Here is a 26,087-nt window from a genome sequence, read left to right as displayed (position 1 = left end):
ATAACTATAAGCAAGATAAATACATCCGCAGTGCCCTTCATCTTGCAAGAAGAGCATAGCATACCCCCGTAGAGTGGTTCCGGATTCATCTTCCCACCTGCATCCACAACCATGTCAACCGCCACCCCCCACGTCCTGCTATTCGGCGGCAACGGCCGCGTCGCAAAGGCCATGACCACGATCATGCTCTCCCGGTCGTGGAAAGTCACCAGCGTGATCCGGAACATCAAGCAAAAGAAGGATAAATTGCAGCTAGGCGACCCAAGCTCTCATCTCCTCGACGTCCTCGAGTGTGATCTAGCGAATCTCCGCTCCTCGCAGGACGCAGCGGAGATCATGCAGAAGATACGCCCGAACATTGTTGTCTTCGCTGCTGGTGCGTACCAACCTACCTAGCTTAGCTACCTATAACAACCAACCCAGCCAAAAACCTGGTCGGACGTTTGTCTAAATCAAACCAAACCAAATTAAACTAAAATACTGTGGTATGACTCCAGGCTCCTTCACAACCCCCTACACCATCGACCGCGACGCAGCACAGCACATCTCCCACGCCGCCTCCGAAGCAGACTCCGTGCGCAAACTCCTAACAATCTCCTTCCCCGCCTCGCGCCGAAACCCCGCCCCCTGGTGGACGCCGCAGGACATCGCAGCCTACAGCCAGGAATCCGCCGCGTACCCGGCCATCAAAGATGCGAAGCTGCAGGCGGACGAGTACGCGATTGCCGTTGCGCGGCGGCGCGAGACTCGCGGCGGGCCTCCGTTCCAGGTTATTAGTCTGCGGCCGAGTTGGTTGACTTCGGGGTTGGGGACGGGGAGGGTGAGGTTGGGAAGGACGCAGGCTGTCGGGGAAGTGAGTATTGGGGATGTTGCGGGGGTTGCGGTGGCTTTGTTGGGGAGGGAGGATACGCGGGGGTGGTTTGATCTTGTTGCTGGGGAGGAGGAGATTGAGGGGGCTGTTGAGAGGGTTGTTGGGGAGGGGGTTGATTGTATTGCGGGGGAGGATGTTGAGGGGACGTATAAGCTGGTAGAAGGCTAGATAGATGGGGATAGTAAGGAAGTTTATGGACCTCATAGTAGCCTCAGCAAATTCTGAATAATATGGAGGAGTCCTGGTTGCCTTGACCCGCTTCACTGCGGGGAATCCATGCTCGGTGTGGATTTTCATGAAAGGTAAGTAAGCGGTCCCTCGCCACGCCGTGCTCGCCACGAATTACTGGACTCGAATAGCTCCAAACACCCTGAAAGCGTCCAGCCCCAACTCCGCACAAACCTCTCGGTAACCTCCCACCCCGAGGGATCCCATGGATCCCGCCAGACCAGCATGCCCGTCTCCCCAAGTCCTTTCCGGATCAACGAGGACGAATCCCCCTGCCCCTGCCCGCACATGTCGTGACACAGCTGCTCATCATCAATCCAATCCTGCGCCAGGATGAGTGCATCACGCATCGCAGGAAAGGGAATCAGATCCAGCCACGGGTGGTGCGGGACGAGGGTCTGGATGATCGTCGGTTGTAGATCGGGCGGGAGAAGGAGAATGTCTTCAGGGACCGTTTGCACTGCGGCCGGGCTGGTAACGGTAAACCGCGACTGGGCATCGTCGTGAACAGCCAGAGGACTGTAGCCCAGCAGGAGCAGGTTCGAGTGCAAAGCCCGCAGCACACTCAGCCTCGTCACGCTGAGGCGGAGATCGTTCAAGGGCGAGCCGTGCAGGCGGGTGGCATGAGCATGGAGATGGGCATGAGCATGAGAATGGCTGATGACGAGCGACTCGAGCTGGCGCAGGACCTGCCCGGACCCCTGGGCAGTCGGGCCCAGGATGCGTACCCTGTCGAGCATTTCAAGGGGGTTGCTGTTGCTGTTGCTTGTGGAGGGACGGAGTTGCTGCGACTTTTGGCTCTTTATGGCTCGGCGCCGTTCTCCTGGATTGCTTGTTAGCGTAAAATACGTGAGGAGTCTTAGTCTACTACACACTCCGGGAGCGCTGGTTCAGTCGATTTTGCGGGGTCCTTCGCGTTTTGGGGTCTGTAACTCCGAACCAGTCATCTTCTGCTGTCACCTGGACGCCTGGGAAGACGCGGTGCAGGATGGGCGATTTCGCGGAGGTCGGCATGGCGAGCGGTAGACAAGATTGTGGAGTGGCAGATGCTAATTTCCGGCTTGTGTCTGGCATGAGAAAAGTCAGGAGGTCGTGGAAGTGTGAAGAATGGCGACAAGAGATATTCTTGATAAAGAACATGTGGGGTGGCGCTAATTGCTGACCCTTAAATATGTATCCATCGTCACCTCCAGCTCCACTATATACTACGAGAATCCAACTATGCATTCAACCTCTAATAGCAATAGCACCCTAAACTAACGTTCAAGACACGTCTACCACAAGTTATTTACAGAACTCCGCAAAACTATCTGGCTGAACTGTCTTGATGTCAACTCCAGCCCTTACTAGTGACTGCGCCCAATCGACTCCCGAAACAGCACAACCGGCTTCTCCCTGCTATAGTTCTTCACATCGTCATGCATCAGCTGGCCCTTCTCACTACCAAGCGCCGCTTCACAGGCCTCGATACTTGCCCACGTGATATCCGCCTGCACGCTGTATGGCGCGTCCGTGGGGAGCGCAAAAACCTCCCACGATATAAGGATCGAGGTGTCGAATAGCTTCGAGGCTAGTCGCATGTGGTGGTTTAGGTAGTAGTCGAGGTTGACCTCTGCGGAGCGCGGGTAGAGGATCTAACGAGAGGATGAGGTGGTTAGTTTGTATAAATCTGAACGGGATGGTGGGATGGATAAGGGAAGAACTTACTGTGCAGGTGGCTGGCATTTTCACTAGAAAGAGCTTAAGAGGATGATGCAGGTGTGATGAGGTGGTTGTATATGCTGGGATGGAGAAGGAAGTTCAGCTATTTATATATAATATATACCTGGCCCTCCGGCTTCATGTTAATGCTTATCTTGTGACCAAGAGCAGGCTTACTGCGCCTCTGCATATTTCTTTCGCTCAGCACCGATTAAGGCCGTCGTACCTCCACCGAGCGCTTACACATTAGGTAGCGTGTCTCCGTATTTATTCCCTGTTCTTTGCTCCGCTAGAAGGAGCATTAGAGATTCCCTCTTGTTGCTGACTGTGGGAACTCAACCCCATCTGGTCGATCGATCAGGTGAAGTGGCCGTTTCTGTCATTGTATGAGACTCTGTCTTTAGTCTGCAACATTTGTCCACAGCTGTTCTGCTCACCGAGTGGAAAATCATGGTCACTGGTGCATTCAATACTCCTATATACAAGCTATGGTGTCAATCATTACGGAATGTCAGGACAAACTTGCCAACTCAAACTGTGACTTGGGGACAGTAAATCACTCAGATGCAGACTTTTGTTAAGATGATCCATGTACTAATGGAGCTAGCTCTATGTTGTTTGGAACAGATGATCTTAGTAACATACAGCAGTGGTTTATATCAAATCTTAAGATGCATTCAATGATGGCACAGGTTGTTTTATACAATTCCCGGCTGAGGAAATGAATCTTTTTAATAGAAATGGAAGGCAGACCGAACATATTCGTGGCATTATGCGAGGTGATGACAGCTAGATTCGCCGGATCACAAGAGCTATATACATTGGATAGCACGGAGGTGAAATAAAAAATAAAAAACAAAACCGGTCAATCAGAATGTCATCGCCTGCTTAGGCAGGTAAGGCTCCTCCAGGAAAGCAATTTCCTCCGCCGTCAGCTGCACGCTGAGTGTCTCGACAGCCTGATCCACACGCTCGATGGAGTCAAGACCCAAGATAGGAGCAGTGCCCTCAGAAAGCACCCACGCAGTAGCCACCTGAGCCATACTGATCTTCTTCGCTTCAGCAACCTTGTTGACGCGGCCAACAATCTCTTCCGCGGACTTGTCCTCCGTGCTTCGGAACAGTGCCTTGAGGAATACGTCCTGCTGCTCGCGCTTGTCGGAGCGATCGGTCCAGGTGTGCGCCAGGACACCAGCAGCGAGGGGTGACCAGGGGAGGAGACCGACCCCGGTTGCCTTACAGTAAGGGAACATCTCGCGTTCCTCCTCGCGGTACAAGAGGTTGTAGAATCCTTGCATCGAGATGAACTTGTGCCAGCCGTGCTTCTCGGCGATGTTCTGGAACATTTGGAATTCCCAGGCGGCCATCTAGTAAGAGTTAGTTCCACACGCAGATAGACATCTAAGGTTATGAACCGAGCTGGCACCAATATACCGCACTTTCCCACTTTCAACCACGTTCGTTCAGAGCCCGAATAATTTCCTCCATCGGCGTGTCCCGGTCCAGAGGATGAATCTGCAGCACATCGATATACGTACCCAACCGCTCAACACTGCGCTCCACGGCATCGAAAATGTGTTTCCGGGAGAGCCCAACCCGGTTAACTCTAGGCCCATCGTTGATGCCGAATTCTGCGGCGTTGAGCGGTCCGCGTGACTCGTCCACTTCATGGAAGCACTTTGTCATTATAACGACTTTAGATCGCGGAATCTTGTAGGTTTTCAAGGCGTTGCCGAGAATCTCCTCTGAACGGCCGTTTGAATACGTGTCGGCAACGTCCCATGTATTGATGCCGCGGTCATAGGCGTGCTTGATTAGGGGGAGAGCGGAGGCCTCGTCCAGGAGCCATGGCTGCCAGTTTGGGTCGCCGTAGGTCATGCAGCCGAGGACGATCTTGGAGACTTTGAGGCCGGAGGCTCCGAGTCTGATGGCGGTGTTAGTATTATGGATCTATGAGGAGATGGGTAACAGCTGGGCTTACCTGGTGTACTTCATTCCATTGTCTGCCATGTTGATTGAGTTTGAGGTTTGTGGTTCATTACTGTCGTGAAAACTTGACGGGGCGTCGAGGCCGGCCTTATATACCGTTGATTGTTGTACATTTGCCCATCATCTATGTTTCGGCAACATTCTGGAGACGCTAATTGATGACGCTCTGGATGTGATTGGCAGGTTTATTCGGTAGTACTTCACTGCACTCAGTGCACTGCAGTGGCAATGGTGGAGCCAGAATTAAGCTATGGCGCCACTCCAGGGGTCAGCAATTAGCGTCTTCGGAGTCCCGGAACTCCTGCCAAATCACAATAGCATGGGTAACCTTCCCTGCTACTTTGATATCACAGGAAGAATGCAGAAATATCGCAGACTATAAGCTATTAGTATAAGTCATGTCTCGGCCTTCAAAAGATTCTCTTAGGCTCGCCCGGATCAAGAAAAAGCTAGCTGCCTGAGAGATTCCTGAGCACTATTAACTCCATTTCCGCCGTGATGAGCGTTTCGTATACTTATCAGACAGAATCAGTGTTGACTTGACTATACGAACATATGCCTGGAATCGGAGGTCCTTCGGTGCAGAAATCTTCGGTGGTTGTTGCTAGTGCCTGAAAAGCGTTGGCGAGGTACGTCACAAGCGCCGCAAAGCCGCCACTGCCCTGCCTCGGCTCCTTGGATCGCAAATCTTCTCCGCACCATCTTACTGTTACACTTTTCCCTCTTAATTCCCTCGCTAGATATAGCTCATCACCGGGCCATTGCCCTTTCTCTCGCTCTTCTGCTTCTAGCTTTTCCTTTTCTCTGCTCCTCCACGACACTGTACATATGTTGCCAGCATGAGCGCCCTGGACAGTCCTGCCGCGTTGTTCCAAGCACTTCTATTTCGAGTACCCCTGATCCTACGAACCGCCCTCCTCCATGGCATCGGCCAGTCCCCTGGCGCGGGCAAGCAAGACCTCCGAACCGAGCTGACTGTCGCTATCCTCCGCTCGTTCATCACCGGCCGCAAGGTCCCTGTCGGCAAACAGCAGAAAGGAACACTGCGTGACCCAGGCATCAAAGGCCCGGTATGGGTCTCGAAAGTGACAATCCCCGAGCCGGAAATCGACGTCCAAGATGCCGTCGTCAAAGCGATTAGAGAGCTGCAAAGCGGAGGAGAGACCTACGATCTCCCCGGTGTCGCGCCGGTCGGGGCCGAGTGGACGGGGTACCGCAGTGGCGTCGACAAAAACGCCCCTGAGCCAGACATCTCAGAGGAAGAAAAGTTCCAGCAGTTGAAGAAAGAGAACGACTCGGACATGGTCGTCCTCTACTTCCACGGCGGCGCATACTAGTAATCCCCACCACTGTCCTATCATCTCAACCCCCTGCTAACAACCAACAGCCTCATGGACCCCTGCACCCACCGACAAGCCACCTCCCAACTCTCCAAACGAACCCGCTCCCCCGTCCTCTCCGTCCGCTATCGCCTCGCCCCGCAAAACCCATTCCCCGCCGCCCTCGTCGACGCCCTAACCGCCTACCTCTACCTCCTCTCCCCACCCCCAGGCTCCCTACACACCCCCTACGCCCCGCATCAAATCATCATAGCCGGCGACTCCGCCGGCGGCAACCTCAGCCTCGTCCTCCTCCAAACCCTCCTCACCCTGCACCGCACAACCACCACAATCCCCTTCCACAAAACCCAAACACCCATCGCCCCGCCCGCCGGAACAGCCGTCTCCTCCCCCTGGTGCGACATCACCCGCTCCATGCCCTCGATCTTCGCCAACGCGCCCTTCGACTACCTCCCCACACCAGCAGCCCGGTACCCCTCGGCCACAGAACCCTTCAGCCCACCACCCATACCAAAGGATGAAATCTGGCCTGCGTCTCCGCCGCGCGTCGACTACTTCGTGAATTCAGAGACAATCACGCACCCGCTTGTCTCGCCGCTTGCGGCGCCCAGCGAACTCTGGAAGGGTTGCCCCCCGGTGTTCATTTCAGTTGGTGAAGAGGGTCTCACAGACGAAGGACTCATTACAGCCCGGAAGATGCACCGGGCTGGCGTGGATGTTGTCGCGGAGCAGGTAGAGGGCATGCCGCATTGCTTTGCGCTTGTTATGCCGGGTTCCGTCAGGGGGAGGGCGTTTTATGATGGGATGGGGGCGTTTTGTGTGCAGGCTGTGCGGCGCGCTGCCAAGGGCGTCGTGGGGGGTGTTCAGAATGAGAATGGGAGTGGGAATGAAGAAGATGTCTTCAAGCAGAAAGGGAAGTTGCGGTATCTCGCGTTCAAGAAGGAGAACGAAACGAGTATTGATTTGGGGGATGTGCTGGAGGAGATTAGCGATGAGGAGGTTGATGGTTTGTTGGGGAGGAGTAAGGAGTGGAGGGTTTGGGGGGAGAAGGTTCTTCGTGGAGAGGGCGGTGATAGGGAGAGGGAGCGGGCGAGGTTGTAATTGCTTCTTTGCATGTGATGGATGCATGGTTGTATATATATAGATTAGCTAGCTGCTTGGTGTTATGCTGTGTTACGTTGATGGTTGGATTTGCTGTATATAAATTATCTTACTATTTATTACCTTCCGTCGTCATCTTATATATACATCTGGTTATTGGCCATTTGCTAGTTGCAACGCAGTAGGTACTGTTCTAATGCGATTAAGCACATGTTATTTGTACTATCATGGAGTATGGGACGCCTAAAGGCTAAAGCTCCTAAAGAAAGAAAGTTAAGCTTTAGGCTAGATTAGCTCGGATAAGCTTAAATTTAGCGCCTGTGCCTACTCCCACTCCCTGACTCCCTGGGGGCCTGAGACCCTGACTAGTCCTAATACCTTGCTTCGAGGCAGCTGGTTCCTTTGTGATCTGCCGACATGTGCTACAACGTCTACTCCGCTTTACTCAATAGCATGGTAAGGATGGCCGACACAGTGTCATCTCTCCATTTAAGTAGGATATATAAAAACTAGATGCATGAAACGCCACGAACATTCAATGGTATCAGGTATACCCACCCTTCCTAAGCAGCGAGCCGAGTCGTAGCTCCTAACGCCAGTATGCTAAGGTTCAGAGTAGAAAATAAAAGTCAACGTCAAGACGGCGAATATAATTGCAGGATGCTGGGGATGCGCTGAAGAATATTGTCCGCTACAGAAACTCATCCTCGTCCATCGATACATCGTCCCAGGGATCGCTGCCAGCGCTTGCGCCGGGATCAATGTTCATGTCAGGGACGGAAATAGGGACCGGGTCTGGTATGTCCGGTTGTGGTTGTTGCGGATCTTCTTTCCACGCCCAGTTTATTACGGGCGGGATGAAGCCTCTTGCTGTTGCGGTTGGGACTGCAGAGAAGCCGTCGATTTGAGTGCCCTCCACGTAGACCTTGCCGGTTAGGTTGAGTGTGAGGGGTTCGTCGTCGACGTATCCGTCTGAAAAGCCGAGGAGTTGGGTGAAGAATCGGAAGAATGCGAGGAGAAGAGTCCAAATGGGCAGGAGGATGTCTGAGAGGTGCAGCCAGCGGGATAGCATGGTCGGGAGGGCGTATGGGAAGCGCGGAGCGTCTGGACGGAGACAGTTGCCTTCGCAGTTGTAGTCAACGCGTGGGTGGCAGTAGAGGTCGCACATTGTGGACTCGGAAAAGTACCATGTTGCTGCGATGAGGGCGCACCATCCCAGACGTGTTGGGCGAGGCTTCCACCAGGCAGGACCTCGGCGCCATAGACGTGGCAGGGGAAGCGATGGGCTCTGTTGCGAAGGCCCGTGGCCGCGCCCCTTGCATACTTCGCAAGATTTCTCTGGAATTGGTGCAGACTCCTGGGTTGGGCTTTTGCTAAGCGAGGCGATGATGTATTCGGTGTCGCGAGACACTCGGTTTCCTAGCTGGTTGAGCCCGGACTTGAGATTGGTCATCGTATCGGAAAGTGATTGGAGCTTTCCTTCAATGCGCTCAAAGTCCTTCATGTCGGAGGGTTGTGAGGACTCTAATTGTTCAATCACTTGCTGCTCATATGCAGCATCTTCTTCCTTCGCTTCGGTCTCGTCAGCTGGCTGCTGGTCCACGATCGCCTGGAGTGATTCAATGGTGTCTTCACCCACGTCCAGAGATTCTTTGTTATTTTTATGATCCTGCAACACCGTTTCCAATGCGCTTTTTGGATGGTCCGGCAGCGGCAGCTCCACTGGCTTCCGTTCTTCTTTCGGTTCTGGCGCTTTACTGCTTGGTGGGTCTTGCGTAGGTTCTGCCTCTGGTTCCGGTTGCTTATCTTTCGTCTCAAAGGTTACCCTGCTCGGCCTTTCATTCCGGCTTTCTTCCAGCGGCTTCTCCGCAGTCTGTTTGGAAGGTTCGAAATTCGGTATCGCCCCATCAGGCTCAGTTTTCTCGTTATCGTTGCCATTGGCTTCCTTATTTTGCTTCTCGAGTTCCCACACACTAGGCAGCTTCGAGCCAGACGAACTGTTAACCTCCAAACGCGATGCAGGAGCAGGAACTCGCTGCGTCACAGGGGTATCGATCCATGCACCCGTCACTCGGGGCGTTTTGTCGTAGACATGTCGCGTAGTCGTCGGTTCCGGAGTCTGAGCTGCTTCTTCTGTTTTCTGGCTCGGGCTTCCATTTCGAGCTAATGCTTGAAGCAGAGCATGCGAGTCCCGCTTGGACGGGCTACGCTTAGTGAACGTCGAATTAGGGTACACAAAAATAGGTGTATTTGGAATCTGTTCACCTCCGGTCAGATACTCGCCATTTACCTTTGGCGAAGGGGGCGCAGGAGGTGGCCGTGGAAGCTCGTAGTGTGAGCTTCTGGGGCGCTCTTCCGAGGGCTCTCTGTGTGTGGCAGGCGCTCGTGCGCGCCTCTCCTCCGAAGCTCGAGATGGTGAGCCTCCCGGTTCTTCTACCGCAGATTTTGTAGCGCGGTCATGACTCCTTGTCAGGCTCTTCATCCAGCTGTTGTTGTGCTTTGCCCGACTTCCCAGTATTGACCGCGCATTCAACGACGGTTCGATACCGTCATCCTCTGAGATGCTATAGCTTTCCGAATCTCGTCGCTGTAAATGCTCGGAGGGACCAGCACCGAGCGTCGTCTTGTTCAGTATCGGCGACCGGCTCGACGTAAACCGCTTCAACCGCTCCTCATCTCGTGTGTTATCGCTGGACCGGCGAGAGTCCGTCACGAAACTATGTGAGTCGGTGGCCAGTCCCTGTCTTCGTATACCATTTGTTATCATCTCATTCGATGTCCGCCTGTAACCCGCATCGTCATCGGATGGTTCGAGGTCGGTAAGACTGTTCGCGTCATCGATTTGCCGGTACACGTCTTCCAACTCGTCTGGCGGAGTCGAATTCAGAGACATCGCGCCGGAGCTCTGCCGTCGTTTGCGGGGCGAGCCTCGTCGCGTGTGGGGAGAGTATTCGGTACGGAAAAGCTGATCGTCTTCTTTCTCTGCTAATGGCAGGCGCGGTGGTGAGATGAACTCAAAAGCTCCGCGTAGCGTTCCGGTCTGGCTGAAAGTCCTCTGGTGTCGCGGTTTTGATTCTGGGGGAGGACTTATGTCTTGGAGCGCGCCCAGGCGAAGTCGGTCGCGGCGTGCACGTCGGAAGGGGGAGGTGTGTTGCTGTTGCTGTTGCTGTCGGGGACGCGCCCATGATGTTTGACCACCTTTACGTTCGGGGGTGGACATTGTGAGGGAGTCTGCGCCATTCAATCATCTGACTTAGTGTACTGCGCGCGAGTTAAGGATAGAGGTAGTATAAATACACTGGAGCAGGAAGTATTAATGGTCGGGATGAAGTGAAATCGTGCAGCTTCTCCAGCGCGCCGAGGGGATATTCAGCCCGATCGGGTTAGCGGCGCGGAGACATTAAAAGCAATGTTGATGACGGACTCGAATGCCTTCAACTTTCACTTCAACCTCACTCTACTCTCACTTGCTTATCCCACCAGCCAGGCCGACTATCAGTTGATCTGCACTTAGCGGTATATCCATTCCCCTTCGATCATCCTCGCTCGAGCCTCCACGACTGACCAGCATGTGACCACATCAGATGTATTGATCATCGTGACCCTCCACCACACCCGCTCGAAGATATATAAGCCCTCGCCGTGACTTGACGGGGAGTCACTTTCATCTTACCGTCTAAGACCCTACTCACATCTACCACGCTCTCAAACTCATACCATGGCGAAATCCGCAAGACGATCAGCCAAGGGCAAAGCTCCCGCAACAACCTCCGGAGCCTCAACACCAAGCTCCCAATCCGGCCCTCTACCACCCTTCACCCTCGCCCCAGACTCCCTCAAACCCTTCCTATCCCTCCTATCCCCACAAGAAGTCTACCTCGTACACATCGACACCACCCCCCTCGACCTGAAACAACAATCCCTCATCGTCTCCGCCGTAACAAACGCCCTCATCCTCGCCGTCATCGCCCTCCGCATCTACATGGGACGCAACACATACCCAGACCTCGTAGCCACCGTCATCGGCCTACACCCCATAACGATCGACACATCCGAGCTCTCCTGGCCCGAACTCGGCGCGCTGATCCTCCGCCGCGCCCTCCCCGTCCTCTTCGACTACCTCCTCCTCGTAACCTTCATCCCCTGGCCAATCCGCTTCTACAACGGCCCGCTCACCTGGCGCCGCAAAGTCGGCTTCCGCGAATCAGAGATCATCGTCCGCCGCAGCCAGCCAGCCCTCAGCGAACCCCCCGAACGTAACCGCTGGGTCCGAGATAACGAGGAAATGCGCGACAAGATCGTTGCGGCTGTCACGCCGGACCGCCTCCGGAAGACGGGGTTCCTCCTCGTCGACGCCGACTGGGACCTCGACTACCCGGCTATGATTGCAGCGCATTCGCTGGTAGATAACAAGAGTTCCTCACCACTTTCACTCGACGACTTCCGCACCGCCGTCCTCGTCAACACAGACACAGACGGGTGGATCATCTGGCATGTCGACGACGAAGACACGGAAGAGGGCCGGACGCGCACGAAACAGCGGGACCAGATCCTCGCGTTCAAGGAGAAGCTATCAGATATGGGTCAAGAAGACCTCTTTTTCCGGTGGGTCGAGTTGATCCAGTATGAGAGTACGCAGCCTGGAGGGTTCACAGCAGAAAGACAGCAGAGCGCGATGGTGCAAGCAAAGCAGTTGTTCGAGGATGCGGGGGTTGATTTCACGAAATTCTGGCAGGAGGTTGGTGGGATGGAGGGGTTTGGGGAGGTTGATGCCCAGGGGGAGGATTTGAGTCGTGTTGATGAGTTGGATTAAGCTAGACTACATTACTTCTGCTCTTTCTTTTTGTTGATCTTTCTCGTCTTATATTCTAGGTAGGGTCGGTTGGGATCTATAGATGGTCTTGTTACATTTGGCGTTGGAAGCAAGCATGTCATAATATATAGAAGGGGTTCGCGTGGCTGGCTCGGTTGATGGTTTTCGGGCTTTTGTCTCGATTATGCAATATAAATATCGTTTATATAATAATGGTGTAACTGCAAAACAAGTTTGTACTACAGAACTCACGCTCCCAGTCTATGTCATATGTAATAGCAAAACAACAAGTTAAACAGGCGAGATACAAATCAGGTATAGGATAACAGAATAGACTAGAAATATCGAAGGGTATCATTCAAGCACGACGATGATAGAGACACCGAATCAAAGCGCGAAGGGACGAAAGATGAGCACGAATATAGATATCGTTCTGTAATGTTAATGCGCACAGCCCACATCCCACACTCCGGCAAGAGAAACCAAATCCAAAAAGCCAAAAATCCAAGTGATGATAACGGTGCCATCCCAACCACCGGATGAAAATCACTGATCCCCGCCCTCAAGCCGATAATCAACTGACCACAGCTTCTCCCACGGTCGATACCGGGTTGACTGGCGACGGCTCGGGGTAGACGCAACCGACGAAGCCATCTCGGCATGTGTAGAGGATGGAGACCTCGCGCCGGTGTACTCACCGAGCACACGCTCACGCGTTCGATCCGAGCCCTAGAACGAGAAGCCCTGTCAGCCGTATTCCGAGGAATAGGGTGGATGGGACCGCGGGCTCTTAGGCTCACGGGCCCAGGAGAAGGTCGCGGCGAACCTCGTCAAAGATAGGGTTGGTTGCTGGCTCTCGTTGGTTGGAGCTTGCAGCGTTGTTGCTTGCTGCGGCAGCTTCGGCATCAGCTTGGCGGGTGAGTTCTGCTGTGGAGTCGTTTGCTCGGCTTGCTGTTGGTAGTGGTGCGCGTCGGTTGGATGCTGAGCTGTTGCGGCGGCTGTCGAGGCTCTTCTCGAGGGTCTTGGTGACGTTGCCGCCGGCAGGCGTGCGCTTCAGGCGGATGCTGCCTCTGGCGTCGACGTGGGCTGGGGCAACGGTGCTTTTACCCAGACCTGGGGTTGCTGGTGCGCCTGGCTTTTCTTCCGTTGCGTCTAGTAGGTACCAGCGGAGGCCGTCGGATAGCTCAAACGGATTCTCATCATTGATTGATGCGCCGTCGCTTGCCTCGCTGATTGATCGACGGTCTGGGTTGCCGCCGTTCAGGGACTTGGATAGATCAACAACTCGCTCTTCGATCTTGGTGATTCGAGCGAGCAGCCAGTCTCGAGTCTGAAGCTTATGAGCATCCTGCTCCCGCAGGAAGTAGTGCGGTGCGCCGACATTGAAGGCGGCCCACGAGCGGATGGCTTGGTTCCGAGTTGGCAAGAAGAGAGCAAGGTCTCCTTCCTTGAAGGATCGGTAGGCGATCTTGTCGTGAGCCTCGCTTTGCGTGCGATGATACTTGTCTCTGTATCCGCGGGCTTCTTTCTGCCATTTTCGCGCCAGCACTTCGATGTCTTTCACCCGCTTGACCACTGCTTCTCCGAAAATATCAACATTGAATTGATGCAGCGACTCCATAAAAGCCATGAACCTTTCTGTTTGTTCTTCAGGAGAATTTGATTGCGTCCACTGTAGGAGGGTTGCATCTGGCCTGACAGATACCACTCCAGACTGGCTCAGTGTATCTGCAGTGGCGGAGAGCGCGTTGACTTTAGATGACCGTTGCACAACGATCTCCCCGTCTTGTCGAATGACAGTAAAGCCCAGTTGCTCGAGCATGCGCTCCAACTTCTCCACTTGGGCATACAGCTGGCGCGATAGTTCCTCTGATCTTGTTGTATAGACCTTGACCCTAGCGGTAGTCTTCTTATCCGAGTCCGACAAGGCATCCACGCGTCTTCTCCACTGCAAGACCTCTTCCTCTGACCGACGAGCCCGGGCCTCGACTTCGGCAAGTTGATGGGCCATGTGGGTCAGCTTCTGCTCTTCCTCTGCAACGTGCTCACGAAGAGCACCTGCACCACTTTCGCCTGCAGCAAGCTTCGACTCTAGATCGAGAAGTCTTGTTCGCTCGTCGTTCAGTTCGGATTCAGTAGTAGCCAGTTTCGAACGCTCTTGTTCGAGGTCACTACGGGCTTGAGCCAGCTCAGACTTGTAGTTATCCTCAGCGTTTCTGAGACCCTCGGCATCTGACTCCATCTTCTCAAGCTGCTCTGTAAGAGTTTTGTTTTTTGCGGCGGTCTTCGTCGCGTTATCCTCGGCAGTATTAGCGTGGATTGTCAGTCCCTCGGAAAGTACATCAATTGCCTTGATGATATCGGTAACCTCGGTAGGAACGGAGCCTCCAGGGGACAGGTTCATGAAAGCAGCCTGCAAGGCCTGGTGAACTTCCTGCTCCTTCTTCTCCTTTTCCGCACTACGTTGTTCGAGTTCCTGTACCTGTGACTGGAAGCGATCTTTTGCGTCTTTATGAGACTGCATTTTCTCGAGCAAGTCATTTGCCTTGTGCATTCCCTCGTCTGCACGAGCATGCGCATCCTGCAACTCCAACTCAAGCTGGTGCAACCGCTCGTCGGCTTCCTGTTTCTCGTGATCACGAGAGTCAATAACTCTATCCAACTCTTCCTCAAGCTCTTCGACGCGGATCTTGAACCGTTTGACTTCGCCTTCGAGGTACCTGCGTTCATCACCGAATTCGCGCTGCCGAGCCTCGAGGTTCCCGATGAGATCATTCTTTGTCGACTGAGCTTCTTGCATTTTATCGGTGTTTGATTGTCGTTCCGCGTGATGCTCCCGCTGTAGCCGTTGCACCGTCTCTCGCTCGGTATTAAGTTCGGCTTCGAGTTGGACAACCCTGTTTACAAGGTTCTGTTCCTCCGCTGTCTGGTTTGAAGACATCCGCCTCGACGATACCGAGGACCTTCTAGACATCGGATCAGGGTGCGGCGACGCCGGAGAACTCGGGAAGTCAAAAGAGAAATTGCCGCTTAAGGGGCGACTGATATGGCTTTGTCGATGTAGAAGATCTTCCAGCTTGCGGATTCTACTCTCTGATCCTTTCAACTTGTCCTCGAGTTTAAGCTTTTCATCTCTCAGACTTCGGACCATCTCATCACTATGGAGTAAAAGCGAGCTGCGGCTCAGGTCGAATAGACTACCCTGCTTGAACGCCTTCGCTCTGCGGCGTTGCACTCTTGTTGGAGCATCGAGCTCTTTAAACACCTGAGTCAATTCCTGCACAGCATTGGACATACTGGGCTTTGCTTTGAGCTCTTCAATGTAAGACTCGATTTCCTTCCTCGTGACCGTGGGCCATTCAAACTCGTGACCCCGTAGGTTGACCTCGATGACGGGCGTGGTGGTATCTGTGATAGAGATGAATTCCTCCATATTCCTCACCCACTTCTTCCTTCGACGTTGTTCCTCATCTTGAAAGTCCGACATGTCTTCAGCCAGCCTTAATGAATCGCTCTTCATCTTGTCATTGAACTCTCGTCGCCTTACTGACTCAATCAGAACAGACCCATACACCAACGGCATATGAAACACCGAGTACAGATGGTCAAAAGCATCGCTCTGAAAGTTGAGGTTGACGATCTGGGCTTGCACGTCGGCTAAACGTGATTCGATCGAGGATATCGTCTTTGTGTGTGCTAGAGCAGCCTTTGCTGCAGCATCATACCGCCTGGTGGCGTCTGCCAAACCTTCGCGGACCTCAAGGCCAATTTCCAGCATCGACGGCAGAAGGTCTTTGGTATGATTGAGGGCAAGTCTAGAGATGTTGGCCAATGTCTTTTGGTTGTTCGGTAGAGCAAGAACATGATCGTAGTCGGAATAAATCTTCCTAGATAAAGTTTCCATTTCTTGGAGGAGACTGTCAATGCCACCGGAGCTCGAAGGAGGGACGTCGTCGAGTAACCGCTGTGTGTCTGTAGCGATATCCCCAACACCTTTCTCGATATCCTGAAACTGCCGAGTGAAGCGTGAAGACGCAGCAGAGGCGTCCGAGCCAGCCTTATGCACTTCCCCTACATCCACATAGTCAAGCAATGTCCCTGTCGACCTATCCGCATCCTTCTTCGGTGTCGACGGCCGGCCGAGGAATGAAAAGTCCTTCCGGGCTGGAATGTTTTCCAAAGCAGAGAGGGCACGTTTCCATCCTTCCAGCGCAGATTGTTGCTCCTTTATCAAGTCGTTCGACCACTCCTGCGCTTCTCGAAATCGGTTCTCCAAGCTAGACACATGTGTCTTGAGATTCTCCAGCGCGACGCCAGCGGCTCGGTTGACAATATCCGTCCTCTCATTATGCTCACGAATACCCCTATCCGCAACTTCGCATCGCTCCGTCAACTTGGTTGCCCAATCTTTCCGCGACGAGTATAGGTTCCGCCATGCTTGTAGGTCGTTCTGGTCCGTAAGCGTATCCGGAGGATTGTCGAGCTCAAGGGTTGGAGGTGTTGGAAATTTTGGGAGTTCAGTGGTATCTTGTTCGCTCACGTATCGCCTATCGTAGACAAAAACCTCGCTCTATTCAAATGTTATCAGCTTCAAAGGTGGATGGAAATGTACCGGTCCGGAGCATACCTCCGTGGCTAGTGTCTGGATCCTGACATTCTTCCCCCTGGCAGTCATCAAGATCTGTCTTTGAGGTGGTATCGATGTACTCTGTGTGATCCATGACCGCAGTGCATCCGTTCTAGAAGTAGAATCACTAACGTTAGCCAACAACTGCTACCGGACGGAAACGCCGAGCACATGCGCAAGCGGAGGACATACGTAGAAAACGACACTGTTTCGGCCAGCAGGTGCTCACCGGTGTGAGCGATGTAAATATGCAGCGACATCCCCCTCACCATCCGAGCGAAGCAACTGAGAGTCGTCCGGCGAGGAATGCGGGATGGAAGAACGATAGGAAAGTCGAGGCTCCCTCAGATGCCTGAGACCGGAGGAGCTTCCCCAGCCTAGACTGGATTGGGATGACGCGGGCTCGGAAGCCTACGCCGGGATCTCCACCGCCACCGCCCGCTGGAGCGTGTTGTGCTTTGGTAGGGAATACTTCACGATTCTTATCACAAGATGCTTCTTCTGACCTGCCACGAGGCCTTGCTCGATGTCATCCACGGCCCGTAGCCTCCCTCAACTGAGCGCGGGGGAGGTCACTCTGCTGGATCTGGCAGCTGACGATCCCCGAGACACTATCTCGTTTTCAGACAAAGAGGCTTTAATCCTCCAGCTATATCATCAAATACAAGAGCAAGAATTAGAGAAAGCTATTCTAGAGCAAGGTGAGTTTGAGTCTCCTTCATCATGACTCGCGATATTGACAATTCCAGAAATAGAACCAGTCTCCACAGGCAGCGCCGAGGAACTGGCTGCTGCAGAACGCGAGCTGCTCGACGCGAGAGCTACCTACACCGTCAGAAAAAAGGCGGTCGGCACTGTTCTCATAACAGATCCTATCCTCAAGGCCGTTCATCTGAAAGGAGTAACTCCTGCAGAGCGGTAAGTTACGCCTTGCGCCTGGGTCGCTAGGCTGGACTATCTCTTGACGCGTGTGCTCTTGTGTACTGATTAAAGTAGAAACCTGTTCCGTTTGATCAACCGCCGTGACGCATTATCTCTGGCTCAAGAGAATCTAAGTGCGGTACAAAGCTCGACTCTGAAGCAGCTTTCAACCGTCGAGGTTGAGAATTTGCAACTCCACCAGAAGAATCAAGAGTTGGTGCGCGAGCTTCTCGAGCTCACTAAAGATGACGACTCGTGGAGGGAAGAGCTTAGTGATCCCGAGTTGGAGCATGAGCTGGCGCAACTTGAAGCAGACCTCAAGAAGAGTAAAGCAAGATGGGAGACGATGAAGAGCGTTGCCAGCGCGGTTGTAGTAGGTAGCGGCGTGAATTGGGCGGAAGACGAGGAACTCACGGCCCTTGTACTTGATGAGTCTACTGATTGATGGCTGGCGTATTTACATCAGACATCTGCATTGCCTATGGCGTTGGTTACGGCGGGATAGGATACCCTTGATGAATAGCATGACATATTTTCTCCTATACTGAACGGATGGGATAAGCTTTCCAGTCGCATTCGTCAAAACGGGCTGTATACTGAGATAAAAAGGGCTTCGCTATATGCCAACCTCCTTGAGTCCTTGACCCGCTGCTGTTATGATCCACGTGACATCATGGCTTTGGCCTTGGGCAGTCAGTGGATGCAATGAGAATCCTGCAGGAACCTGAAACTATGAAGCTGACTCTGAGTCTCTGAAACTGGCTATAAAAATAGACTGATACGCTAAGCCCGACTGTACTAAGCTGGCTCAATTTGCATGGGAGCTGGAGCGTTTCGAAGGTGGCAGATGGCAGATGCCAGCCAGACAGGCACGGGTTCTAATTTGGACCAGCTTCGCCGCCCACCATCAACGAGATATAATTGTTGTTATTAATCACACATATCACATAAATCAGGCGTGAACTGGGGCTTACAATACCACTACTAGTACCAAAGGGTTGCTAAGCGGTTACCACCCAGTAAGTTTGGTGGTGTTGTTTGAGCTGGAATGTAGTGGCATTTGCGCTGCGCCGGACGGATTTCGATGAGGACCCTTACTCTTCGCTGCACCACCTTCACCTATGAGAGGCCAGCATCAAGCCCTGATAGGTCGATCCTTTTCTTGAGGTAAGTATACTCGTCAATAATGAAAAGTATAATTTCGTCTCTCGCGGATCAGACAACTCAGGCGGGAAAGACTGGATAAGCAAATTCGCTACTTTCGGTTGAACGCACAGGATATCGCTACCCAAATGTTTGCAGAAAACGCGCGAGTCTAAACTCCAGAAATTAGATGTCTGCTGGCAATTGTGACAGGTAGACTGGCAGGCTACCACCGATCATCACGATGCTTCTGGCTGCTTGCTCGACACCAGGGTAGTCGTGCCATTATTGGCCAAGCAGCCTAGGAGGGAATGCGTTCGTTTCCTGTGTGACTATCGGCAGCGCTGCCTATGGGAAAGCAGAGCTTGACGGAGCAAGGAGGGCCAACCGCGGCGCGAGTGCTCGAGAAAGGTACTTTGAGTAGGCGAGCGAACGCTCAGTGCGGGAGGGGTCCTCTCAACACCAACACATGCAAAGTAAAGTAGTAAGCAGGTGGGCGAGTTCCAGGGCCCTGGACACTACTGGACAGCCGGCGCGAGCAACGAAGGCTGACGAATTTCCCTAAGCTCATGTGGAGAAGTCCATCATGGAAGGTTGGAACTTGGGAAACGGCGCCCATGAAGCACTGCACCTTACCAGGACAAGAAACCGCCTAGCTCTTGGGAAGGGAATCAGGTCCTTTCTTTGTTTCCAGATGACCTGGACGAGTCACAACTGGGCTGTTCATGTCTGGGGGGAGGGTGCGCCGAGGTCTGAGAATTGCGACTGACAGAGCAGAGCTGAAAGACTGCACTAACCGGCCGTGCTCCAAGGATCCCCTCTGGTATCAGCGACGTATGGATCACATCAAGGCCATCAGATCATGGCTGACGGTTATTACAAGGCTGTCTCGCTTTTGTTTATCCGTCAACAGCCTGACTCCTGAGTTACACGCACATCCCATAGTCCTTGGGCTAAAAATGCACGTCCAGAAGTACAGTCACCAGATTTGCGCTCGAATGCTTGGGGCCTTGGGCTGCTGGTTGTTACGGAGTTGTACGGAGCTTTTTGGATGATGTAAAGTATGATGGATGGATCATGGACCACCGTCGCGACTCCTCCAACCGAAGACTGCGACTTGATTGTCAGAGTGCCAGTGCGACGGCTGCCGTATCTATGGTACCACTCAGTCCACAGCCTATCACTCCCTTTTGGTGTGATACTATTTTACCATAAGATGATTTATCCACATAATCCAGGCCGTGGCGTAGGGAGCGTATCATCGCCGTACTGTAATTTTCATACGGCAAGCAACCACCCTGATGTCCGAGAGCAGCTGCTTAGCGTGCAACTTGCTCCAAAATAGACGGAGGTGGGCCAAAATCGAGAGCCTGACTTTGGAAGTCAATTGATCGACTTTCTAGACGTTATTTTGACCGACTTCCCTGCCAAATTTGGGGTAAAGTGCAGCTCAAACTCGCAGAGATCACACTGGCGCCGGTCGCAGGGGGGAGGAGGAAATGACGGTACGTAACCGGTAAGAAACGTTACGGACCATTCTCCAGCAGGGCGGGCAGCCAGTCGCAGCAGGTTGTCTCTGGTCTGCCCTTGCTCCCTTCCCTTCCTTTCCTTTTCGCTGGTGGCCCGCTTCTGCCGTCGGTCGCTCCCTCGCTCTCTCTCCTACTACTACTACTCTCCCCTCTCCCTCTCTTCCCTCTCTCTCTCTCTGCTTTCCCTCACTACACGCTTCTCCCATACATTTTCTCTCTCCCATACAAAAAAGTACACCCGCATTGGTGAGTATACGCAATAAACACTCTCTTTCTCAAGCACTCTCTCTTCACCACCACCACCACCTTCTTTTTCTTCTTCCACATTGCTTGTTTCCTCCTTATTCTCCTTTTGCAATCGTCATCTCCTTCGATTTTTCCTTCATTGTTGCGTCGTTCTGTCGTCGCCCACCTATGGCAGCTCACGTATAGTTCGCAATCTCAACAGCCGGCTAACCATCACAGGCTGAAAACGCCAGTCTCAATAATTAATTTGACACCCTTTTCGACCTTTTCGTCAGGTAAGTTGTTCAAATGCGCGATTTGTCTTCGTGTGAATACCCGGCTTGCGACCGCGCTCTTGTTTGGGTGCGCGCTGCACTGCCTATCCGCCCACCACAACCCGCCACACTCTTCCTTGCGCAAGCTCCCACAACACTGCTTGCTCGCTCTATTTGCTTCATCCTGGTCGCTGCATTTTTCTATTCTGCCTCTCTTGTCAATTACCTCTCTCATCGACAGAATCGTTCGTCAAGCGGACTCAGCTAACATTGCCTCTCAGTTTAAACAACAAAATGCCCAAGGCTCCCGCTACCCGCAAGGCCAAGACTCCTCGTGAGACTAGCAGCCGCAAGAAGAAGGGTAAGCTCTGCTGGCACTTCTTCTGAACCTCGCTAACTCGCGACAGACCCCAACGCCCCCAAGCGTGGTCTCTCTGCCTACATGTTCTTCGCCAACGACAACCGTGACAAGGTTCGCGAGGAGAACCCCGGCATCACCTTCGGTAAGAGAGCAACCAAGCCTACCTGGAGTCTGTATCTAATACCATGCAGGCCAGGTCGGAAAGATGCTCGGTGAGAAGTGGAAGGCTCTCAGCGACAAGGACCGCAAGCCTTACGAGCAAAAGGCCGCTGACGACAAGAAGCGTTACGAGGACGAGAAGGCGGCATACAACGTAAGAGCTCTGCCCGACATCAATAGTCCCCATTCTAACCACGCTGAATAGGCCGCTGGTGATGACGAGGAGGAATCTTCCTAAATCACTTCTCTGAGTCGACTCGCTTGACCCTTGGCGTTGTGTGTTGTATTTGCTTTCGTAATATGTGATAATCCTCTCAAATGTATTTGTCGCTTTCATTATTTCTTTCTTTGCCCTTTGTCAACGGCTTCTGGGATGGGATGGGATGATGGTGGTTTGTCCTTGCTTTCTGTCATGAAGGATCTTCAACGGGAATGTTAGTGTATGGTTTGCTTGAGTTGAAGGAGCCCGGCGCTGATCGGGTCCTTTACAAGCACTGAATACGATTGAGTGAAGCTGCATTGCCATCTCCGGAGAACATCGTAAGACATTGGATTACTGTGCTGAGCCTGGGCTGCTGCGCAAATGCTGATGGCCCGAGCTCCAGCCAGCTCCGACGCGAAAACGTCATTGTTTACGTGTTGACGCGTCGAGCTCCGTTATCTCCGTTACTGCCTCAGGCATCAAAAACACCCCAATCCTGAAGTTACCAAGCCTGACAAATGCTTGCTCATGCTGGACTCGCTGCAGAAGGCAGGACGAGAATTTCTAATCTGATTGATGCACTGTTACTGTTGAGCTTTGAGGCTGAGGTTCTTAAGTGTATTTTCTTGATCTTTGGCCTGCTTGTAAGGAGTACGGAAAGTGACAAGGAAGTAGAGTGAGGGAGGGGAGATTTTTGTGATAGTGGTTTAGCTCTTTTCAGCGTGGATAAAGCTGGAGATGGTCTGTAATAATCCTGTAGTTACTCCGTAGATGTGGTCTACAGTAGTCATATTTTGATATGCTAAGGGTGTACGATTTGTGCCTGAGGTAGAACATGCTGTCCCTCGCCTACCGGAACGGCAGGCTATGTAGTCTTCTGGAATTCTGGTAGGGCCCCTCGTATTGAGGTTGAGATGTCGATATGGACGCCATTGAGCTTTCTTTGCACATCGGATGACTCCCTCCGGCTGCTTTGATACCCACCTGATCTGTAAGCATGTGAGAGAACAGGATGGAAAGCTGCAGCCGGCCGCATGTTGCATTTGCTCTGGTACATCCGTACCCGTCTAGACATGACAATCTGCATCATCCTCTTTGTTCCTTTGTCTGGAGTGAATGGAGGTGGAGAGGGGAGGGGCAGACTGCATGGCGGGAGCTGCGGCTTGTGGGAAGCATTGCATATTGTTTCTGAACCATCAAGATTGGTGTCGGGTGACTGCTTCATAGATATCTTGGTTCATCCTTCTATAATGTATGTCTTCATGAAAGGGTTGGAATTGACCGTCGCTCAGATCCGGCTGCTTGGTTCGGGACGGCAGCGTGGTTGGACCGTTGGAGATCTCCCGGCCAGTTGGACCACGCGATTCACTCATTTGTGTCCAGTTTTACTAGTGGGCTGTCTTCCATGGTACAGATGAAGCGGTGATCTAGATTCTCGCTGTAGCGTTGCGGAATGGACATGATGTTTTGCGCTGCTGATCAACACATGCATTGATCGTATTCGTGCAACGGTGACGATCTGACAGCAGCAGATGGTGGCTGATACAGTTGACAGGCCGAGCTGAATTAAGCAATTGATCGTGAGTAGTCAAGAGATAAAGTCGCAGCCAGGTATCCTGGTTCAAGAAGCAAGAAAGCGTCAGGTGATGGACTCTTTTAAGAGGAGCATTATAGCTGCAGCGGGGTTGCATCCTCAAGACCGCTCAATCATCAAAGCGACTAAAATGCAGCCATGCATTTCCGCCGCCCATTAGACGCGACCACGTCGACTGTCCAAGCCAGTATCCCCAATTCGTCCTGGGAGCCGCATGCCCTGAGCCTGTTCTTGTCCTCGCCGACCCCACCACAGCATTCTCCCTGTTCTAACTTCTGCACGGGTGGGCGGGTGACTTGAATGGGCTTGTCTTGACTGAAATCCTCCTGCTCTTCGTTGACCGACCCTGGTGGAGTTCCCTGTTCTCGCCTCTCTCGCCCGCTTCGCTGGTCGGAGAAAACACGATCAATATGCGTATGGGGGGCGATCCTGATACCACCGCACTTTTCTGACTCCTGCACGAATTATTCCTCCTCCAACCGTGCGTTTCTGAGTTGTCCCGGGCCAGTGCCCCTCACTGTGACTCTTTTCATCTGCTCCCTGTCCTTTCTGCTTGTCTCTTAGAATTTATATACAGCAAAGAAGCTGCTCTGTTGCTATCCGGCCTTTGTGCTCTTGCTTCATCTAGCTGTCGCTTGACACTTGCTTGACACTTGTTTTACCCGCCCGCACACGGCCTCCCCGCACCCCCTCAGGTATATAACGACCGTCGCATTCCATCTGGCCTTGCATGGCCCATCATCCGTAACCTCACAATGGCGCTGAGCGTTTCTGCCGGCAACGCTGAAGAAGTCGCTGCTGGATTCCAGCGCTTCCGCGACCCTCTCCCCGAACACGCAACCGAGATTACCGGCATCATCGGCGACCTATATACGATCAGCAGGTCCCTCAAATCCTTAGAGGAACTATCACGTCATCCGGTATCCGGTGACATTTTCAAAGTTGCACGCCACGATGTCGACCTTGTCAGTGCTAGTTTGCAGTATACCCTGGATGATGTTGTCGACTTCTTCGGTTACCTTGAGAGCCATGCGAGCTCTAAGCGGAGCGCATACAGGAAGACCTGGGCTGCCATGAGCAAATTCTTTGTCGGCGAGTCGGAGGAGACCTTGACTATACGGTTGTCAAAGTATAGAACTTTCCTAGGTGAACTGGAGAACTTGATACGGGAGTGAGTGCATACCGACATTTGTCAATTGAGTCTGGTCTAACCAATCATGTGTCCATCCACAGTGTAGGTCCCAATCATCTGCTCATGTCCCGCCTCCGCGAACGATTCAAAGAATTGCTAGTACACCAAGACAGTCGTCTCACCCGGCGCATGGGCGCATTGTCCGTGACTACGTCTTCAACCTCGAGCACCAACAGTACGGCGCCGAGCAGCCCGCGCAGTGACCGGAAACCTCGCACCCGGCGATCCTACGAACGTGCCAGGCCCTCGCACCTTGCGTCTCCAACACCCACCTCACCCTCATCTGGGTCATTTTTTGATATTCCGCCTCTGGTGCCGCCTGCACCCGGCTCGCCTGTGACTAGCTCGGCTACTAGCTATTCACTGGGGTCAAATGCATTGGCCGACCATTGGGCGGCGCAAGTGTTCTTCCAGCCGCGCACTGAAACCCGGCTTCCGAATAAAGGAGACAGGTATGTTCCTCAGACCTTTATCGCATACTATGCTAACGACCGGACTAGAACCGTATGCTATGGGGATGCACAGCAGAACCTTCATGAATGGCTGGAAGATGAGGGGTTCGGACAGCTACTGGAATTGTGCGTATTCTTACTCCTACTGTGACTACTAGCTAACTTGACAGATCCTTCGGCAATGTCCGAGTGTTCTTCTATCTCAGGGAAGATGACAACCGAGCGCGCATCGTATGCAGCCAAGCTAAGCAATTCTATTGTCTTCCCTTGAACATGCTGGAGATCATCCGGCCTGGTCCGAACCCTTCATGCCTGCAAATATGCCGTCGGCGGCGTAACGGCTTGGAACTATATGTGTGGGCGAACCTCAAATTCGCAACCATTGAAGGTATGCCCGAACTCTTTCGTTCTTGTACAATGCTAACACCATCAGTCATGATACTATTTTACTGCACGTTCCTGGCTCTCCGATCCCAGGACTCAGGAAAGCCCGTGTCACAAATCCGTGACTACGAGCTCCACCAAGAAGAGGAGCTCTTCGGATCGTAAGTCACCTTCTCCGTTCAAAGACACGGCGCTGACAATCCAGACCAATCATGGACGACGGCTTCCAGCACGCCTTGCGCGTGTACCGAGACAAAGTCACTGGTGCCATCAGGCTCCAAGCCTCAGTCCACAAGGGCGAGATGAAACGGTACGCAGTCCCGCTCGATAGCTGATTTGAACTAACATTGTGCAGAGCTCCTATCTGGACTGCGTTCATAACAGATCAAATCCGAACCCGAGGATGGGTTCGTCACGATGGCGATAAAATCGTGTGGCTGCGCGAGCTCCGAGAGACTGTATTCATGTTTCCGGATTATAACCCTCCAAAGACGAAGCGAGGCGAGCACCAATTGGAGTTCATGTCTATTGCCGGTACGATTTCTCTACTTTCCCTGTTGTTCTATAGCCCCTGCTAACCTGCAACAGACGCTGAAGCATTCATCACTGTTATGCTGGAGATTGCTCATGATGTTATATGATCTTTCTTATTTATTTTTTGGTCATTGGAGCTACGCGATAACAGCCGCGTTAAAAGACTACCTAATCAGGGCTGGCTGTGCCCTGCAGAATCATGACTTATGATTGACGCGTCTACGACTGATACGACTGATGCTGGTGATGTCTTTGACTCAGCATTGTTTGAATTTACAGGTCGTTGCTTCGCTTAGCATGGCGCTTTCTGATACTTTGGCGGGTAGCATGAGCGTGGATGGGATTTGGGTAATATTATGCAGTTTGGATTAGATCTAGAATAGATGATTTGCTTGCCGGGGTATCTCAATATGTCAGTAAAAAGTAACAGGCCGAACTCCGTATCC

The 26,087-nt window shown here is 52.8% G+C and overlaps 12 protein-coding genes across 12 annotated transcripts; 7 read left to right on the top strand and 5 right to left on the bottom strand.

Moving 5' to 3' along the window:
* Positions 1-111: 111 nt before the first annotated feature.
* Positions 112-1,039, top strand: BJY04DRAFT_216953 (NAD(P)-binding protein; the record flags this gene model as incomplete). Its single annotated transcript, XM_073715898.1, has 2 exons — positions 112-376; positions 498-1,039. 2 exons carry the CDS (start codon positions 112-114, stop codon positions 1,037-1,039), a joined length of 807 nt encoding a protein of 268 aa, XP_073572680.1.
* Positions 998-2,210, bottom strand: BJY04DRAFT_226905 (DUF3425 domain-containing protein). Its single transcript, XM_073718516.1, has 2 exons — positions 1,975-2,210; positions 998-1,922 (listed from the first exon to the last, which is right to left on the bottom strand). Exons 1-2 carry the CDS (start codon positions 2,171-2,173, stop codon positions 1,165-1,167), a joined length of 957 nt encoding a protein of 318 aa, XP_073572679.1. The 5' UTR covers positions 2,174-2,210; the 3' UTR covers positions 998-1,164.
* Positions 2,211-2,331: 121 nt separating this feature from the next.
* Positions 2,332-2,865, bottom strand: BJY04DRAFT_186215 (uncharacterized protein). The gene is made up of 2 exons (XM_073710864.1): positions 2,807-2,865; positions 2,332-2,733 (listed from the first exon to the last, which is right to left on the bottom strand). Exons 1-2 carry the CDS (start codon positions 2,822-2,824, stop codon positions 2,446-2,448), a joined length of 306 nt encoding a protein of 101 aa, XP_073572678.1. The 5' UTR covers positions 2,825-2,865; the 3' UTR covers positions 2,332-2,445.
* Positions 2,866-3,553: 688 nt separating this feature from the next.
* BJY04DRAFT_226901 (aldo/keto reductase) lies at positions 3,554-4,810 on the bottom strand (the record flags this gene model as incomplete). The annotated part of the gene is made up of 4 exons (XM_073718515.1): positions 3,554-4,167; positions 4,200-4,201; positions 4,258-4,724; positions 4,782-4,810. The coding sequence occupies 4 exons, from the start codon at positions 4,808-4,810 to the stop codon at positions 3,670-3,672; spliced, it is 996 nt and encodes a 331-aa protein (XP_073572677.1). The 3' UTR covers positions 3,554-3,669.
* A 723-nt stretch (positions 4,811-5,533) lies between these two features.
* Positions 5,534-7,230, top strand: BJY04DRAFT_226899 (alpha/beta hydrolase fold-domain-containing protein; the record flags this gene model as incomplete). The annotated part of the gene is made up of 2 exons (XM_073718514.1): positions 5,534-6,125; positions 6,177-7,230. Exons 1-2 carry the CDS (start codon positions 5,629-5,631, stop codon positions 7,228-7,230), a joined length of 1,551 nt encoding a protein of 516 aa, XP_073572676.1. The 5' UTR covers positions 5,534-5,628.
* A 691-nt stretch (positions 7,231-7,921) lies between these two features.
* Positions 7,922-10,450, bottom strand: BJY04DRAFT_216948 (uncharacterized protein; the record flags this gene model as incomplete). The annotated part of the gene is made up of 1 exon (XM_073715897.1): positions 7,922-10,450. One exon carries the CDS (start codon positions 10,448-10,450, stop codon positions 7,922-7,924), a length of 2,529 nt encoding a protein of 842 aa, XP_073572675.1.
* A 498-nt stretch (positions 10,451-10,948) lies between these two features.
* On the top strand, positions 10,949-12,043 carry BJY04DRAFT_216947 (uncharacterized protein; the record flags this gene model as incomplete). Its single annotated transcript, XM_073715896.1, has 1 exon — positions 10,949-12,043. The coding sequence occupies one exon, from the start codon at positions 10,949-10,951 to the stop codon at positions 12,041-12,043; it is 1,095 nt and encodes a 364-aa protein (XP_073572674.1).
* A 216-nt stretch (positions 12,044-12,259) lies between these two features.
* Positions 12,260-16,982, bottom strand: atg11 (autophagy protein ATG11). Its single transcript, XM_073710863.1, has 3 exons — positions 16,863-16,982; positions 16,671-16,782; positions 12,260-16,613 (listed from the first exon to the last, which is right to left on the bottom strand). The coding sequence occupies exons 1-3, from the start codon at positions 16,940-16,942 to the stop codon at positions 12,840-12,842; spliced, it is 3,966 nt and encodes a 1,321-aa protein (XP_073572673.1). The 5' UTR covers positions 16,943-16,982; the 3' UTR covers positions 12,260-12,839.
* Positions 16,983-17,196: 214 nt separating this feature from the next.
* BJY04DRAFT_216945 (centromere protein H) lies at positions 17,197-18,036 on the top strand (the record flags this gene model as incomplete). The annotated part of the gene is made up of 3 exons (XM_073715895.1): positions 17,197-17,371; positions 17,420-17,588; positions 17,667-18,036. 3 exons carry the CDS (start codon positions 17,197-17,199, stop codon positions 18,034-18,036), a joined length of 714 nt encoding a protein of 237 aa, XP_073572672.1.
* A 3,021-nt stretch (positions 18,037-21,057) lies between these two features.
* Positions 21,058-21,521, top strand: nhp6 (high-mobility group nucleosome-binding protein; the record flags this gene model as incomplete). Its single annotated transcript, XM_073715894.1, has 4 exons — positions 21,058-21,124; positions 21,171-21,266; positions 21,316-21,437; positions 21,489-21,521. The coding sequence occupies 4 exons, from the start codon at positions 21,058-21,060 to the stop codon at positions 21,519-21,521; spliced, it is 318 nt and encodes a 105-aa protein (XP_073572671.1).
* Positions 21,522-22,421: 900 nt separating this feature from the next.
* On the top strand, positions 22,422-23,044 carry BJY04DRAFT_186192 (uncharacterized protein). Its single transcript, XM_073710862.1, has one exon. It carries the CDS (start codon positions 22,520-22,522, stop codon positions 22,901-22,903), a length of 384 nt encoding a protein of 127 aa, XP_073572670.1. The 5' UTR covers positions 22,422-22,519; the 3' UTR covers positions 22,904-23,044.
* Positions 23,045-23,128: 84 nt separating this feature from the next.
* Positions 23,129-26,042, top strand: BJY04DRAFT_186190 (uncharacterized protein). The gene is made up of 8 exons (XM_073710861.1): positions 23,129-24,250; positions 24,313-24,723; positions 24,772-24,849; positions 24,894-25,111; positions 25,157-25,268; positions 25,313-25,417; positions 25,463-25,641; positions 25,696-26,042. The coding sequence occupies exons 1-8, from the start codon at positions 23,835-23,837 to the stop codon at positions 25,746-25,748; spliced, it is 1,572 nt and encodes a 523-aa protein (XP_073572669.1). The 5' UTR covers positions 23,129-23,834; the 3' UTR covers positions 25,749-26,042.
* Positions 26,043-26,087: the final 45 nt, after the last annotated feature.

The sequence above is a fragment of the Aspergillus karnatakaensis genome, assembly GCF_047715665.1.
Source record: "Aspergillus karnatakaensis strain CBS 102800 unplaced genomic scaffold BJY04scaffold_17, whole genome shotgun sequence".
NCBI classification, from domain to species: domain Eukaryota; kingdom Fungi; phylum Ascomycota; class Eurotiomycetes; order Eurotiales; family Aspergillaceae; genus Aspergillus; species Aspergillus karnatakaensis.
This window is presented reverse-complemented; position numbering and strand designations above follow the sequence as displayed.